This window comes from Onychostoma macrolepis, chromosome 03 (assembly GCF_012432095.1).
Source record: "Onychostoma macrolepis isolate SWU-2019 chromosome 03, ASM1243209v1, whole genome shotgun sequence".
NCBI classification, from domain to species: Eukaryota; Metazoa; Chordata; class Actinopteri; order Cypriniformes; family Cyprinidae; genus Onychostoma; species Onychostoma macrolepis.
Window position 1 is genome coordinate 23,913,502 of NC_081157.1, and position 18,874 is coordinate 23,932,375.

Here is an 18,874-nt window from a genome sequence, read left to right on the forward strand (position 1 = left end):
GCAAAGATGTAACAAAAATAAAAAAGACTGGGCAGAAACAGAATTTTGGTCACATTGACAGGCAAATCTTCTGAACATGGATATGAAATATCTGTGGTCTTAATGCATATAGAAATACAACACGGAATTAGATGTATGCTATTGTACTAGTACTCTTTCAGCCTGCCAGTCACATGTGACTTATATAACAGCACACAATTAGTCAAATCATTTTAAAAGGCTCTTTTTGGTCACATATTGTAACTAAAATGGAACAGGCCTCCAGCAGTCAACAAAAATGTCACAGAAAGTGTCAGAGGCATGTCACGCTTTTACTTTATTTAATTACCCAAAACACAGATCAATGACTCATTGGGTGTATATAAATGAAAATCACCAATGTAACAAATTAATCCGGTGCACAGGAATGGTGTGCAAAACTCTTGTCATTTTTTTTTTCTTTTTTTACTACAAAAAGACTTGTTTGCAAAACTGTACAAATATCTTTTCATTTGGGTGTATGAAAGAAGGAATAAGAGTGCTGAGAGCTACAGATAAAAGATTTTTAAAGGTGAAGCATGTAATTTTTTCAGTCTCTATAATTATAAATAAACCATTTGCAGCTTGATTTGCCCAAAAAGTGTATGGCTTGGACTCTTTCTTGATCTGTTTCTTTGAGAATCCTCCTGACCAGCCCAAAACAGCATTGGCTCAATCAATAGCATGAGTTTGGGGTGGGGCTTTCTGCTTGTCTGACCAATAGCAGAGGTCATTGCTGTTATTGCAATTCCATTCCCCAGCGGTAAAAAACTGCAGACTTCACCTTTAATGGAGTGTTTTCAGGGTGTGAAGGTGTTTCTTAGCATGTGTAGATGGTGCTCTTACAACAGAGACAGTAACTGTACGTAGCACAGAATGTGGCAGAGGCTGGACCTGGTGCCGGGATGTAAAGGCTGAGGGGCATCAGACAGATTAGATGTCACAGTTAATGTTACAAACATTAATTTTCAACCGTTTGGAGTGCAACAAGGTGGAGCGTTTACACATCTGATTAAAGTACACACAATTTGTATACACAGCTTACTTACAGTACCAAACAATTAGTCTAAGTAAACACTATGTTAGAAAAGAAATGTGATTTAAAGCAAACATTCTAAAAAATTTAACAGAGCTTGATAAAATTATGAAGTGCACAACACTTGGTTTATGCATGGTATAGCACATACAGCCGACTGATACCGCTCACGAACATCCTCTGTGTACAAAATCTATTATAGTTGATCAAACATGAGCATGTGAATCTGTGGCCATTACTTTATTTTAGCTGCCTGAGACACTTAACCATTTACTCAAAATTTCCCCAATTTAATTTCTTAAAAGAGTAGTTTATCCAGAAAATAACATTTTCTCAAATTTACTCGCCCTCAGGCCATCCAAGATGTGGATGACTTTGGTTTCTTCGTTGCAACAGATTTGGAGAAATGTAGCATTACATCGCTTGTTCACCAGTGGATCCTCTGCAGTGGATGGGTGCCGTCAGAATGAGAGTCCAAACAGCTGATAAAAACATCACAATAATCCACAAGTCATCTACGACTCCAGTCCATCAATTAACATCTTGTGAAGTGAAAAGCTGTGTTTGTAAGAACCAAATCCATCATTAAGGTGTTTTAACTTTAAACTGTTGCTTCTGGCCAAAACATGAGTCCATAATCCATAATAATGCCTGTAATAATCTGTAATGCCAATAACAATCTCCTGTTGTCCTCTCACATCAAAATCCACTAATACATTCATTTAGAAATGTTTTGTACTGTTTTCTCTTGTAAACGGTGCTTGATCTGTGCAGATTTCTCTCCTGATTCAGACTTTTTCACTGGAGAAAGCCATTCTTTGAATAGAGGACTCATATTTTAGCTGGAATTAACAGCTTCAAGTTAAAATGCCTTAAACATTCATTTGTTTCTTACAGTCATGCAGATTTCCGATTCATAAGACATTAATGATGGACTGGAGTTATGTGGGTTACTTGGATTATTGTGATGTTTTTATCAGCAGTTTGGACTCTCATTCTGACGGCACCCATTCACTGCAGAGGATACACTCATGAACACATTTCTTGAATTTCTGTTCATACCTACATCTACATCATAGATCGCCTGAGGGTGAGTACATTTTCAGAAAGTTTCATTTTTGGGTGAACTGTTCCTTTAATACACTTTCCTGCTCATTATTATGAATGATTCATCATTGCATGTTCCTCCAACAGAAAACCTCGCTTCACTATTGAAACAACTTTTCTTTTTGTCTTTCATCACCCAGGCAGTGCAGGCTATTGATTAATGTTAACTAGTCATCAAATAGCTCAAATAACTTTAAAATCCCACTGCATTACCAGGCATCCTATGCTGTTTGCAGGAATGATTTCATTGCAAGGACCTTTCATAACATCGTCATTAGAAAATGACAGCCAAAGGTTTTTACAAACTTGCTAACCAGGGTTGTGCAAAATTCAGAATTGGTTCTCTTTCATTTTACAAATGTGATTTAGAATTGAATTGGCCACACCCCACAGGAAATCAAATCTATCTATCTATCTATCTATCTATCTATCTATCTATCTATCTATCTATCTATCTATCTGTCTGTCTATATCATCTTTTGATTTCTATTTTGTTATTTCTGTTTAGTTTAGTACAAAATATTAACTTAATATAAATCTGAACATGACATCTAACATTGCCTATATGTAATTTCATATCTAGATAACAAAAAAAGAAAAATAAGGTGCATTAATACAAAAAAAAAAAAAAAAAAGCAAACTAAATGTTAACACAGTAAATGTACACTCCTTAAAGGTATTCCTGGAATATGAAAAGAGCTTTTTATTTACAAAAGTGCCTATAAAATAAAATAAATAAATTAGAGTTAAAAAAAACTTTAAAGTTACAAAAGTTGCATCTGTTATCCAAAAAAAGACTTTACGCCAACATTCAAAGTTTATCTAAATAAAACTTTCATTTCAAGTTAAAGCTTACCATACAGAATTTCTTCAAATTTCAAGTCATTTAATTCTACTTCCTTGCATTGAAAACTTTAATACTGAATCTGTTCAATACTTAATGCTACCTCAAGTTAAAGTTCAATTCAAATTCATGAACTGTAAATCAAAATTGATTTACAATCAAGGATCAATTCAATTCTGAATGTTGCACAACCCTGCTAGTAACACATGGTAATATGAATGTGAAGGGGTTGCTCACTATACAGGAAATAAACTAGCTGACCTCCATTTTTGAAAACCTTCACAGAAATACCAACAACAATACAGATTCTGTCTTTACTCTTCTGTTGACGTCATGGGGTGCTTTTCTTGCTTTTCTCTCCTGAGAAATGAAAAATCCAATCCATATTTTGATGAAAAACTATAAGAATGTCTCATGTCTGAAAGCCTTGTGTCTAGGGAGACAGTAATGAAAAGGCCTTCATGTCAGACTGTGCATTACATCTAGCTGGTGGAAAAATCCTTGCGAGCACGAACCAGACAATAAATATTAAAAAGAATGCTGTGGTTGATTTTTATGTCTGTCATTCTGTCTATCAATTCCTTACGATGCATCCAAACATTACTACAAGAGCTGGTATCAAGAACGTCTCCAAGTTTAGAGTTTTTTCCTTGATGTGCACTTACAGGATGTCCAGATAGCTGATGATGATGAGACTGTCCCAAGTGCATAGTGAATATGACTCAAAAACAAATCAATGTAGTTTATGTATGTCATTTTTCAAAACCATACATTGTGATGACTATAAATGTGACTTAAAAACTCCATCAGTACTAGGGTGAACATACTTTTTCACAGATATGTCCTGGCTGGGATTTCTAAATTGCCTAAAATGTCCAGGTTTTGGCTTTGTTTTCCTATTGGTATATCATCATACATTATATGTATATGTATTTGCATTGCTTTGATGTTCTCTGTAGATCCTGCCTTCTTGCATGCCACGATTGGTCGATTTTATAGAATGCCTGCATGCTATTGGTCAAAGTACTTACCTTCAGCAAGTATGAAAACAATAGGAAAACAAAGCCAAAATCTGGACCTTTAGGCAATTTATAAACCCGTCCAGGACACGTCTGGGAAAAAGAGGACGTATGGTCACCCTAATGAACAAAATGGAACAAAATAGACATGCCTTTAACCAAAACGTCAAAAAAAAAAAAAAAACTGCATGTATTTACATACAAACTGACACTGCAGTAAAAATTGCAGCCAGAGTTCTGAATTTCAGCCAAAAGCTGATCAAGACTTCTTCATCGGTTCCCCAGGAAGTAGGTCGGGTTGGTTTTGAGAGGTCTGAACAGGTGCGAATCCTCCACCCACAGTCCAAACAAACTCTCTGGCAAAAGAGAGATGCCTGCCTGTGCTTTCTGGCTTTCATGCAGGTGTTCGGGATCTCCAAGCAGGCTCTCTAAAAGTGCTTCTCGTGGTTTGTTTGAGCGGTTTGTGGAGGCCCTATCGGCAGCATGGAGGAATATGAAGGATGAGGGGTTGGAGGTGAGGAAATCTAGACCTGCGTCGAGTAGGAGCGGTGCAGAGTGGCGGAGCGTCCCGTGGAGTAGGCGGCGCAGTGGCGCGCGTGCTGAGACGGCTGGTCTAGACTTCGCTGGAAATGGAGCGAGACGGTATGAGGACATCGGGGGGGACGGGGAACCGATGAGGCTGATGGTCATGTGATCTCAGTGAATGGAGATCCCCTTGGAGTCTGTAAGGGGGGAGAGAGAGAGTGTGAGGGGAGAGAGAGAGAAAGGATGAGAAACCAAGTCTGGAAGGTGGAAACTGTCTTCGGATAGAATAAAATTAGTGATGCACCAAAATTCATTTTTTACCGACACACCAAAAACCGAAATTAAAACAGATTCAAACATTTAAAAAGTTTAGATATCATTTTTATTTTTCTACTATAATCTACTACAATTTTGATGAAATATAATCATTTAAACGATGGCTGTAAGAAAAACTGTTTTTCACGACATACGTTATTTAAACATACATTAAATAATAAAGATATCACAAACAGGTTGCGAAAATACAGTGAATATGTAATATAGTGCATATACTTATTAAAATTTTCCACTCTACAGTTATTTTTTCTAGCTAACTATCGAGTTTATTGTAATTTAATGGCTTTTCTGAGATAAATGTGCCATGATGAATGTGATGCCTACAGTGATCTGTCACACCACCATGTTTTCTAACAATTCTGGGAAAAAAGTCAGAATTTCAATAAAAATTCACAAGTGTGAGATAAAAAGTTGCAATTACTTTTTATTTTTAACTCACAATTCTCACTTTTTGTCTTTCAATTTCGAGTTTATATTTCACAATTAAGATTTTTCTTTTCCGAACTGCAAGTTTATATCTCGCAATAAAAAATGTAAGAATTGCGAGAAAGAAGTTAGAATTAGGAGAGAAAAAGTTGCATTTACTTTTTTAAAACTCTTTGCTGTGAAAAAAGTCAGAAATGTTATAGAAAAAGACGCAATTTACCTTTTTTAAATTCCATGGCAAGAAAAAAAGTCAGAATTGTGAGAGAAAAGGTCTCAATTACATTTTGTATATTTTTATTCCATGGTGGAAATAGGCTTCCATAACGTTGTGTTCACAGAATAGATGTTGACAGTCAAAACGTGACATTGGCATCACTGTTTCGGTCAATGATTTCGGCCCTCCGTGACACCTCAGTTTGGTTGCTAAAATTTCGGTGCATCACTAAATAAAATATAAGACTGAGGGAGAAGAGGGATGACTGTATGGTCGAGGTGACAAAGAGAGGAAAAAAAGGCAAAGTAGTTTCAAAAGTGAGGAGGATGAGGGTGGCCTACGAAGGGAAACTCACACTGCGATAATTTTTCCCAGAATGAACCATCTAATGGCCTTCCATCTTTGAAGTTCCACATGCTACACAGTCCATTTTCTTTGTCGTAAAGGTACATCTGCTCTAGAGATTTTAAATTCCCATTAACCCACAGAGGGATCAATGAATTAATGGCCCTAAACATTCTGCTGCTTCTCAGTTACTCTATTATAAAAGTAATGTAACGTCTCTTCGGGATAAGCAAGGAGCAGATCAATCCTCCAGAGCATCAGTGGGTTTTGCAGGGTGCTGTGGCTGATTTTTGGGTTGTGCAGGTTGGACATGCTAGTAAAGGGAGAAGGAGGGCTGGGTGGGTCTTGGGAGTCACATTAGGGTCCACTGGGTCAAACACAGAAGGACAGGGTGGGGCGTAATCCATCCCCCTTATGTGTGCAGCCCTGCCACTAACCCACTCCCACCCCTTACCTGAGTGCCACTTAACTTTTCAAGTGGACTCTCTACGCAGGGCAGCGCCACCATGGGCATGCCCAGCACAGACTCAGGGCGCTGGGGTCGCACCGGTGGGGGTGGGGGCTTTGTCTGCTGGAAGTTGTTGATCACACACGTCACCTGGAGAGAGAAGAGAGAGTGAAGAAAGAGAGCAGCAGTGGAGCGAGTGATGGAGAGATTGGATTTTTTTTAATGCTTTTGATAGTTGTTCACAAAGGCTGCATTTATTTGATCAAAAACACAGTAAAAACTGTAATATTGTGAAATATTATTACAATTTGAAATAGCTGTTTTCTATTTAAATATATCTTAAACTGTAATATATTCCTGTGATCAAAGCTGAATTTTCAGCATCATTACTGTCTTCCGTGACTCATGATCCTTCAGAAATGGTGAACGTGATTTCTTGAAGTACAACATGTTCCTGGATCAACATCCTTGTTGTTTCAGTGCTGTTTTAATCACACCTCGCACGCTCTCACCAGAAAGACAGCGATGGCTCCGCCGGTGAAGTATCCAGCGAGGACGTCAGCCCAGTGGTTGCGGTATTCAGCCACTCTGACCACACCGACCAGCATGGCCAGACACAGTAGAGTCAGACTCAGTGTGGGTTTGGTCAGACGCGTCCCTTTAGTCCTAAACACCAACGTCACGTACATCTGCAAGCACAGACAGACAGACAGTGGTGAAAATATGCCTGATACAAGTACAATTAGGCACATTGCTATAATGCATGGCTTTAAAACTATTGTTAAGTACTTTTTTTATTGTATTATTGTAGGTAGTATTTTAGATTTTATAAGTATTAGATATTTTATTAAGTATCTAGTATTATTTTTCCATTGTTAGTTCATGACTTCATGTGAAGAATATATATATATAGGAAAATGTTTCAATGTTGAAAGAAGTTTATGCTCCTTTGCTCATGCACCAAGGCTGCATTTATTTGATCAAAATACAGTAAAAACAGTAAAATTGTGAAATATTATTACAATTCAAAATAACTGCTTTCTATTTGAATGTATTTTGAAATTTAATTTATTCCTGTGATGTAAAGATGAATTTTCAGCATCATTACTCCAGTCTTCAGTGTCACATGATCCTTCAGAAATCATTCTGATACGTTGATTTGTTGCTCAAAAAACATTATGTCGAAAACAGTTGTACTGCCTTATATTTCTGCGGAAACCATGATACATTTCTTTAAATTTATTGACCCCGAGCATTTAATTAACATATACATGCCTATTATATATAATATATACCTTGGTTTGAAAAGCTCCACTTCATGTAATTATTAGTCTCATAGAAAGTTGCAAGACAAAAAACTTACAAAAATTGTCTTTAACAATCTAAAATGGAAAAGGCACCTGTTTGACAATCTTAAGGCTAATTCACACTGCAACGACAGACGCCGACAAACAGCAACAGACATGTTTGTCAGGTTCTGCTCAGTGTGTTATGTCTGTCGGTGTCTGTTGGCATTGGTTGGTGCTTGAACATGCTGTATCTGCATTTGTCCGGTCTTGGAACGTCTGAGAAATGACGTACTGTACTCAGTCTGCTGTCTGTGTTGGTCTGCGTCTGTTAGTGCGGTGTGAATTGGCCTTTAACCACCAAAACATCCTTGTCTAACCAGAATCACCAGAAAGAACATGCTGAACCTGTTTTACTATTTTTGCTAATGACAAGGCAATACCAGAGCACCAGCTAGACCAGTACTACTAACCGGCATAAATCACCTCAAAAAGCCTGACCTGTGACCTGCTCGAAGCTTTGCAGGTTGCCTATTGACTTTAAAAAAAAACAACAACAACTATATGATTGCAAGTTTGAATATTATTACTGAATTTAAGAATATCTATAAGCTTTACGTGCCATTTTTGATCACAGTCACTAGCTAACAATCACTTTTTGTGTCCTGGAGTTTGAAAGACTGCTTAGAACTCCAGAGTGCTATTTTGTTTGCTTGTCAGTACATATGTTACAAAAGGTTGTTATTTCAGATCCTCACCACTGTATACACTGCAGAATAAACACTAAGGGCCGCATCTTTGGAGGGAAAGGATTTCCGTGCAGATACTACTATGAGAGGGTTTCCCGTGCAGGCTTTGCGCTCTGTGATGTACTGTAGGTTGGAATGGCAGCCCAATGCTGTGTAGTTTGGCCTGCATGCTGACAGGAAGTGAGGCGTCTGGTTTCCTGTCACTACCTGCCCAGCATTGGCAAAGATGGTGGTGGTAAACACGCCGAAGGTGTAGACACCTGTGTGACAGGACAGAGACCAAAGTTTTCAGAAACAAACAGAACACATGCAAAAAAAAAAAAATAGAGGCTGCTAATATATTGGAGTTCATATCTGTATGGAACATAAAATAAAATAAATTATATTTATAATATTGGCCACCATATTCATTAATGCCGATAAAATAAAAAAATAACTAATTATTAATTAAATTAGTTATTGGTCATAAAATTTTATAAAAATAAAATAAAATAAATATATTGATCATCATATTTGTTATTTGTCATGAAATTAATTAATAAAATAAAATTAACTTTACAATACCAGTCATTATATTTGTATTGGTCGTAAAATAAAATAAAATAAAATAAAATGAAACTGGTCATCATATTCATTAGCAGTGTTGGGAAGGTTACTTTGGAAATGTGATAGGTTACAGATTACAAGTTACCCTATTTAAAATGTAATAAGTAGTGTAACTTTTCAATTACTTTATTAAAGTAATGTAACTGATTACATCTGATTACTTTTTGATTACTTTTTTAAATTTCTAATGTTTTCAACTGTTAATCATTTTCAAACATGTAAACTAGGCCGGGTTAACCTTACAGTTGTACTCAACACTGATTACTTTCAGACTTTAGAAATCCTTCATCACTTGAATTAAGATTATAATATTTTAATTTTGGAGACATTGGATGCAAAATATCTTTCATTTACATGTAAATATGTTTTAGCAGTGTGTGGACACAACCACCCTACAACGATAAAAATCCATTCACAAATTTTTTGAATCCCCCAAAAACCTAAACAGTCTCAATTATCAAGCCATTTTGATTTTCAAAATTTACCCCTCCCGCCGCTGACATACTGTCCCATATTAGCATATTTCTGCACTGAGCCAGTTGTACAAAGTCCGTCATTTTCTCCGCGCTCGAGCAGCTGTAGCGACAAAAATGTCTTGTAAGTAATAAATTTTGTCTAAATGGTCTAAATTTTCTCCCGACATCAGAGCCACTGAGGACGCAGAGGATTAGTTTTTGATTTTGATGGAAATGCGCCACCGAAAACACCTAAATTAATTTATGTCTGCAAAAATAATTTTACTCCATACTGTTCTCTGAACGAGGGACAATTCAAGGCAGGTTTTGTTAAAAAGTTAAAACTCAAGGATGGATCAGTACCCATTGGTCATGATCCAGCTGCACCTCCAGAAGAAGTACGTCTCACACTTTATATTTTTTAATGATTATTTGCAAATCGCCTTTGCTCTTCCACAGAAGAGAGAGGCGGGGTGAGCAGAGCTCATTAGCATGTAAAGAGATATGCACCGAAATGAGTCACTGTAACAGAGCTGTTTTTGACCAGGTAAAAAGTGTGTTGTTATACACTGCAATTTATAAAAGAAATCAATGAAATCTGTATGTGGGAGTGTGTGTGAAAAAATTCAGATGTAACCCCATTTGTAATTCTTAACGTTTACATAAGTAACTGAAATTCAATTACACATTTTTTCTCAGTAACTGTAACTGATTACAATTACTTTTATTTTGTAATTAAATTACGTAATTCTGTTACATGTAACTAGTTACTTCCCAACACTGTTCATTATTGGTGATGAAATTAATGAATAAAATGAAAATAACTTTACAATACTGCTCATTATATTTGTTATAGGTCATAAAATAAAATAACATAAAATAACTTTATAATATTGGCCATCATATTTGTTATTGGTCATAAAATAAAATAATATAAAACAGGCAACATATTTGTGACAGATTATAAAATGTAAATAAATAAATAAACAGAATTGGCCATCGTATTTGTTATTGCTCTTAAAATAAAATAAAAATAACTTTATATTATTGGCCATCATACAATATTGTTATTGGTCATAAAATATTGTATTTGAATTGTCAAATAGTGACAGCAGTGTCCCAGCATGTGACGATATTCTTCATCTGAAATTATCTAAAAAATTTTTTTTTTTTTTCATTCTTGTGAATTTATTTATATATGCAGTTCTTATGAACTTGCATTAATTCAGAAACAACCTGAAATATCTGTACTTTTACATTAGCATTTGTCACATTGCAGGACTATTTAAGTGAACTGCAAAAATGTTAAAAATTGACTAAAAATAGTAAAACAAACAAAAAAACTTTGTAATCAGTTTCAGCATTTAAAACATAAATCCACTTACATTCCCTTATATTTGAACTTAAAATCCTGCTGTTGGAAAAAACTACCCATTAATCACAAATTGCACATGATGTCTTTAATATCACAGTTTGTAGCTTGAAAATGGATCATAAACAAAAATATTTTCTTTAAATATAGTTATCTGTGCTTCAGAGACACTGGCTCTCTTCCTAGAAGGATCATTTTTAGTTCCTTATGACATAATTGCCATCATCCTCTTCAGTGAATGCTGAAGTACCTAGGAAGCGTATGATGCGCCTGAGCAGAGGGTTGAAGTAACAGCAGTCGGCTGTGATAATGGTCTTCTCCTGCGTGCCCTCCGACCTCATGAAAAACACCATCACCTCGCCAGCCAGAATCTGAAGAGGAGAAAACCACAAATGAAACAAACAGTAGCTGCCAAAACATCCACCACCCCGTTTGTTTTGGCATTATTGAAGCACCATTTGGTTGAAATCCGAGTGCGGGAAACATGCGCCTACTCTTGCTAAGCAGGCGTTTCCAGAATCATGAGTCGCTAATAGTCCCTGATTTTCAGCGTTCTCAAATGCCAGCACCAGAACCTCATTATTTCTGATCTCCCTGGTTACGGTTATGATGAGTAACAGATCATCAACGTGACTAATTCTGCTTTGCGATGTAAGAGGTGTGCACAAATCGCTTCTATATGGGTTTAAATCATAATGTATGTGAATATGTCTCCTTTGCATTGAAAATAGTAATGTAGTAGTATTTTGCCTGTCATTTATGGTAGAAGCTGAAAACCATGAACAAAACTATGCAAGATAAAAGAAAATACAACCTAGATTACAGTAAATATACGTTCACTTGCAAATAAACATGGTTTGTGTCGACCACAATGTGTTGTGTGCAAAGTATAGAGCATGAAACCATAAAAATTAAAGTTTGTGTCTTAATGTGTATAATAATTTGGGAAGTCCAATATACTGGAGACCATATTTGTACTGAAAATAAAATAAAATAAAAATGAATAATAATATACACAAACTACAAAGAATGCAAAACAAAAAAGTGAGCAGCACTGAAAATCATGTGAAAAACATACACGAATTGATCAAATAAAAACAAAATATTAAGATTATTCAAATAAATTATGAAGAATGTAAAATGATAGTGAGTAACAAAGTTATGTTAGAAAAAATTATCTTGAATGGGATGTGATGCCTGAGAAAACCAAAAAACAAATTAAAAATATTAAATAAAATAAAAATGCATGGGACAAAATGCATGAAATTAAAACACAATACGCTGAAATAATAAAGACAATGCTGTATAAGTACAAAGTGAATAACTAAAACTAATCATTTCATGTTGTTGAGATATGACAGTAATAAAGTCATATTAAAAAATTGCATGGGATGTCCAATATTTTGGAGACCATAACTGGACTGAAAAAAAATAAAAAATAAAAAAATAAAAATAAAATAAAATAAAATACAAAAATAAAGACAATGTTTAACTAAAAAAATTAGTCAACAAAAAAAACTGTTATCAAAATATCATGTTATCGGAATTTCAGTTTACTTGAATATGATAAACAATTTTAGTACTGTGTTGGGCCACCACTTGATGATCAATATAAAAACAAAACAAAAAGTGAGAACCCCCGAACTAAACATCTGAGCTATAATGCTGTACAAGTGCTTCCCTGGCAGTGATAGAACAACTGGAGACCATAAACACAACATCAAATCCATTACCTTCAACTCAAAGAGACAGAGAGACGTCAGAGATGAGACAGTGAGGGACAGGGACACGGCGTTCACCTCACACATCTCCCAGTTTAGCACCTGACTGCTGACACAGTCTGACATGAGTAACACACACACACACACAGTGCAAATGATCAACACACACTCAGTTCATATGACTCACGCACCCAGAGAAAGTTTAGAGGGTTTGCGATGATAAGGGTGACTGCATTTTCATTTTTGGGCGAATTACTGATTTAAAAGCTGACGATGTGATGATGTTGTGGATTGAGGATGTGTGTGTTGGTGAGACTGTGAACATCAGTTCAAGTGTGAATAATGTGCCATTAGATGAGATTAAGCTGCGTTTCTAGAGCCTTTCTCTCAGCTTTTAGACTGTCATGGGTGATTAGGCTTGTGGCTTATATGCGTCTCATATTAATAAATAATATAAAGCAGATCTCAACACCACAACGACTCCCAGGTGAGATCAGGAAAGGGTCAAAGGCAGGATATGATGTCCAAATCCTACAATTTGATACAATAGTAAATAATATATATAAAATTCAAGCCAATTTAAATTGATATCTCAATATTTGTTTTTAGATTTAACATTAATATTAATATCGATATTTAAAGTCAACATGAATTTAAAATTACCCCGTTTACTTTTTCATTGCAAGTTGCTTTTTTCTCTCACTGAATATCCTATTGACAAAAAAGCAAGTAATACATATTGCAGTACTACAATTAGTTGCGAATGCAAAAATAAGATATCTGGATGTTTATGTATGTAAATGTTTGCACAACACTAACATATAAACTATTGTTCAATTTCTTCTTAATGTTTTAGAAGTCGCTTATGCTCACCAAGGCTGAATTTATATGAAAAAATACAGTAAAATTAGTAATACTGTGAAATATTTTTACAATTTTAAATAACTGTTTTCTGTTTGAATATATTTTCAAATGTAATTTATTTCTGTGATCAAAGCTGAATTTTCAGCTAGTCTTCAGTGTCTCATGATTTTTAAGAATCCATTCTAATATGCTGATTTGCTACTCAACAAACATTTTATTATTATCAATGTTGAAAACATATGCGCTTCTTAATATTTTCATGAAAACTTTCTTTTTCAGGATTCTTTGAATAGAAAGTTAAAAAGAACAGCATTAATTTGAAATAAAAAGCTTTTGTGACATTATGTCTTTACTGTCACTTTTGATCAATTGAACACATTGTTTTTGCTAAATAAAATATTAATGTCTTTCAAAAATGAACCATAACACAAAAATCAGACAGTCATGTGATGATTGTGTGATGAAACAGAATGAAAGCCTAGAGGCCTGACGCTGCTGCTTTCCCCCCCGTTTCATCTCCTCTCTTACCGTGACGCAGAACAGATCAAGCAGTGCCTCTTCCCTGAGGCGGCGAGTGGACATTCATGCCACGACAGAGAGGTGCACAGTTCAGCCATATGTTAAAATGCCAGCACTTTCACCCCTCGAGCAGCCGGTGCCATCTGCTGTGCACCTCCACACTCCCCAATCCTCCCTCTGGACATCAAAAGCTTATATTTAGGCTGTTTTCATGCAATTTACACTGCAAATCATGCTGAAGCATAAAGCAGTTTTATGTGGCTGATAAATGAATGTGTGGCGATCTAGTGACCTGTCTGATGCACAAACATCCCCAAAATAGTTATACCTCAAGATATGAAAGCACATAACTGGCAAAACGGTTCAGTTTTGGGAAGTATTATGGCAAATTGAACAGCTAAAATGGTTTTAAGAGACTACAATGGTTTTCCTTTACGTTTGTTTGTTCACAAGACTATATGGTGCACAAGTCTTTTATAATGCTTTCTTGCCATTTTTGGAGCTTGATAGCCTGTGATAACTATATTTTAATTGTATGTGAAAAAGAAGAACTGTTCCTTTAACTCTATAAAGGCTACTGTATTGTATTTAAAGGTCTCTAAATTATTAGCACAATCAAAAATTTGCTTAAAAACTTGTTGCACAAAATCTACAACATCTTCAGTTGTCTGATTGATGGTTTATACTTTTTTTTAGCAATTAAAACGGCTTTTTAGTATGATTGTACAAACATCTCCCTAAATGTTTCTTGCGGTAAAATTTTTATTGATTGTAACATTTATATTGTTAGCAATATTTCAAAATGAAAAATACTGGAATAAAGCAAATTAGGTTTACCTCATTATCAATAAATCATTTTTTAAAATGTGAGTATTAAATATGATCCATCAGGCTTTTGAGGAATGATTATTTGTTCATCTCTCAATCATCATTGTATTGCATTGTATTATGTGTTTTAAAACTACAGAGCTTTGATCATTAAACTGCATTTAATATCATCCAGAGCATTTAAATATCATCTTAAGACATATTATTGGGGAATACAGAGTGACAACTTATATTTATATGTATTTTTTGTTATAAAGATCTGACAGATTTCAATTTCAAGCTGTCAGAATTTCATCTTAAGTTTTGGCCATATAAATATCAGCAATTGCACCAAATTGCATATTTTTGCTCAGTTTGGGCTAAAGGTTCCATTAAATGTTCTGTTTAAAAAATAAAAAAAAAATATTATTATTATAAATATTATATTACTGAAAAATACTAAATTACTATTATTTGATATGTCAGGTTCAAATATGAGTAGGTTACTGGTTGCAGTCTGCTATCAAAATTTCAGAAAACAAACCTGCAACACCCACAGCTTTTGAAAACTTTTAGAGAAGCACACAATTAATTATTAACAGCTTCTTTTTGACATTCTCTCAGCATTTAGCTCAGCTCTTTTGATCATGCAGTGTAGAGATAGTGTTTATCTCTGACTTTCTTTCATCAGTCTGGATCATTCATCCTAACAGTCCCTTGTTCTCACATTCCCTTCAAATTAATCATCGGAACTGCAAACACTTTTTCATACACTTTTTGTCATTATTTGATACATTATATACTCTTCTGCAAGCTAGAATTGACTAGAGAATTTGCAGAACCCTTTAATAAATCACAAAATTTTTCATGAGTGAAACTAAACTCACTTTGATTATATATATATATATATATATATATATATATATATATATATATATATATATATATATAATATAGTAAATATTTAACAAATAAAAATAATAAACAATATATAATAAATGAGTTTTTAAATGTTATCTATTTAAAAACACACAAATATGTATTATTTATAATATTATTATAAATAAATAATACATTGTTTAACCACTTTGTATTATTGATTTAGTATTTGTAAATCATGTCATATAAATCTGACTGTAAAATGGAATATTCAATAATTTCATTTCAGACCTGAGAGATGTTGAAAATGTTTCTTCAAAGATTTTCTTCTAACCTGTGAACTATGTGTTCATGTAATCACATCGGCATTATCAGACCAAACCAGATTGAACCAACATCTCACTGCCCTCAATATGAATTACACAACATGTGTGAGTGTATCTGAATCAGAGAGAATTATTATTGTGATCCTTCCTTGAGAAGAGCATTTCTCTGGACCACTGAGAAATAAATGCTTCAGGGCTCTCGGTTTTTGCTACAATTCATCTAAGCAGCAAATAAAAGCTCTCTATGATGCAGGGCTCAAATGTCACAAACACAGATGTGCACATCTGACCCAGAAGCTCTAGAATCAAACATGATATTAATTAGAAACATTCCACCAAAATCACAGAAAGACAGAGTTACAGGAAGACTCTGTACTTTTTTCCCTTTTCTGATTGTTATGCAGCCAATCAAAGAATGTAGATTTCATTTAATTGTGCTTTCTTGTTTCTATTAATTTCCATTTATTATTATTATTAACAACAACAACAACAAAAATAATAACATTAATAAACAAATTATTATAATCTTATTGTCATTTATACCGTGCACACACTGTAATCTACTGATTTATTTTTAATTGTTTTTATTTATTGATTTTTAATTTGATTTATTGAATTTTAGATAGATAATCTATCTATATAGATAATTGTTATTATTATTATTATTATTATTATTAACAATGCAATTTAAAAATATTAATAATACACTAATAATACATTAATATACACAGTATATATAAAAATAATTAATATATCAATTAAAATATACTGTATATATATATATATATATATATATATATATATATAAATGTTCCATTTTGCAAAACAACAAACATAAAATATATAAAGTTATGTCACATTTATTTATAATTACTATTATTTATCATTTTATAGCAATAAGGATAGATACAGATCAAATTCTGTAACTGATGCACTGTATTTTCATAACAGACATACTATGAATTAGTGACGTGTGTAGTCTGTAATGAAGGGAATAGCTCTGATGATGGATGAGTTTAATTAAAGAGCCAGAGTCTGATGTGGACATCTCCTCTCCCTCCAATGATGACTGAATATGACTTTATAGAGCTCAGGCCAATCAGAACATCTCTGCAACATGCTGACACGGACACTATAAAACGCGATGGATGTCTGAGTTTGATGGTGTCAACCAATGTCACGTCACCCAAGGGCAGCGCTGTCTGCTTTCTGATGAAAACTTTGTTTGTGGGCCATACGAGTTCAGCTACTGCAAGACATTTCTGTGGCACCAAATGAACCTGCAAACTCTCAAATCTCCCATTGTTCAGCTCAGCTCAGTAAAGACAATAAAATAACACTATGATTCCATAATGTTTAAATACTTTAATTTATATGATATATGTACTAGTGTACAAATATGTGGTCTGTAAGATTTTTAAGATCAAAAGTTTTGCAATGTTATACGACCCGAATCCAGAAATGTCAGGACGATTTTTAAATTTGAATAAAATGAAAACTAAAAGAATTTCAAATCACATGAGCCAATATTTTATTCACAACAGAACATAGATAACATAGCAAATGTTTAAACTGAGAAATTTTACAATTTTATGCACAAAATGAGCTCATTTAAAATCTGATGCCTGCTACTGGTCTCAAAATAGTTGGGACGGGGGCATGTTTACCATGGTGTAGCATCTCCTCTTCTTTTCAAAACAGTTTGAAGACGTCTGGGCATCGAGGTTATGAGTTTCTGGAGTTTTGGTGTTGGAATTTGGTCCCTTTCTTGTCTGATATAGGTTTCCAGCTGCTGAAGAGTTTGTGGTGATCTTTGACGTATTTTTCGTTTAATGATGCGCCAAATTTTCTCTATAGGTGAAAGATCTGGACTGCAGGCAGGCCAATTCAGCACCTGGACTCTTCTACTACGAAGCCATGCTGTTGTAATAGCTGCAGTATGTGGTTTTGCAGGGCTCCAGACAAAAAAATCGAGTAATAAGAAAAAACATAGGCGCCAAATTATTTTTTTAGGTGCCACAGAATAAACGCGTTTTATTTATTTGTTTTTTTAACATTTTGACATTTCAATCATACAGTCATGTGTTTGTCTACTCTTTTCTTGACTTTATCAGCATTTTAATCCATCTTGTAGATGACCTGGGAACTAAGGTTCACTTAAAGTGGGAACTAAATGTCTTTTCCAACTTGAAATATACAGTCACAAAGATTTGTTTATTACACAGAATCTGTACCAATATCGTGGACCATAAGAACTTTTAAGTAATTGCAATTTAATAAATTTAAGTTGGTCCAACTTAAAATAAAAAGTGAACTACACATTTTCAAAATGTTATTTGTCAGTGTAACTCAGAATTGTCAAGTTCACTTAATGTATTTCTTTAATTATGCATTAAGTTGGCGCTTTAGGAGCAAATATAGCGGCTTCTCCGAGATAGGTATAAACGGAGGTTGGAGCCAGCTCCAAATGGGCGGGACTTGTTAATATTCCCTACACCAAACTCATATTTATTCATCATTGCCTTTTGAAGTTTAATCCAGCTGTATCGCGGTTCTTGTCTTTCCATCCCCTACTTTAAGACCTCTTGAAATTATAATTAAGACTTTTCTTATAACATTTAACATATATAAAACTTTTTATGGCCGTAAATTTTATACAAGTAAATTGAGAGGTTTTTAAGGACCCACAGTATTTAAGTTAGCCCGCTGGGCAGGGCAGTGATACATTTTGGTAGCCCAACTGGAAAACGCAATAACCCCGCGATTTTGCGAGCCCTGTGTTTCCTCAGTTTTTTAAAGAAAAGTCAACTGATCGCTTTTTACAGTGTTAGTTTGCGCTCCTCCTCAATGCAACCTATAGAAATGTTGTCAAATCTCTCACACATCCAGCCGGTTTTTGCATTTTTTTATCATGTAGACAACAGGTTAAGTAAAAATATTAATAAGCAAGAGCGAATAAATATATTATTTTT

At 34.4% G+C, this 18,874-nt stretch overlaps 1 protein-coding gene across 13 annotated transcripts in view; it reads right to left on the reverse strand.

The window, feature by feature from the left end:
- Positions 1 to 298: 298 nt before the first annotated feature.
- plppr2a (phospholipid phosphatase related 2a) overlaps positions 299 to 18,874 on the reverse strand; it is a 54,202-nt gene continuing 35,626 nt past the window's right edge. For 11 of the 13 annotated variants that reach the window (XM_058770733.1, XM_058770731.1, XM_058770732.1 and 8 more), the window contains 5 exons: positions 11,037 to 11,157; positions 8,363 to 8,613; positions 6,831 to 7,007; positions 6,341 to 6,468; positions 299 to 4,746 (listed from right to left, as the gene is read on the reverse strand). In XM_058770733.1, the coding sequence (XP_058626716.1) occupies positions 4,638 to 4,746; positions 6,341 to 6,468; positions 6,831 to 7,007; positions 8,363 to 8,613; positions 11,037 to 11,157 (786 nt within the window). In that variant the 3' untranslated portion in view covers positions 299 to 4,637. Of the gene's footprint in view, positions 4,747 to 5,880; positions 6,469 to 6,830; positions 7,008 to 8,362; positions 8,614 to 11,036; positions 11,158 to 18,874 lie in introns of all 13 variants that reach the window. The other 2 variants (XM_058770730.1, XR_009270267.1) reach the window with 2 other exon arrangements.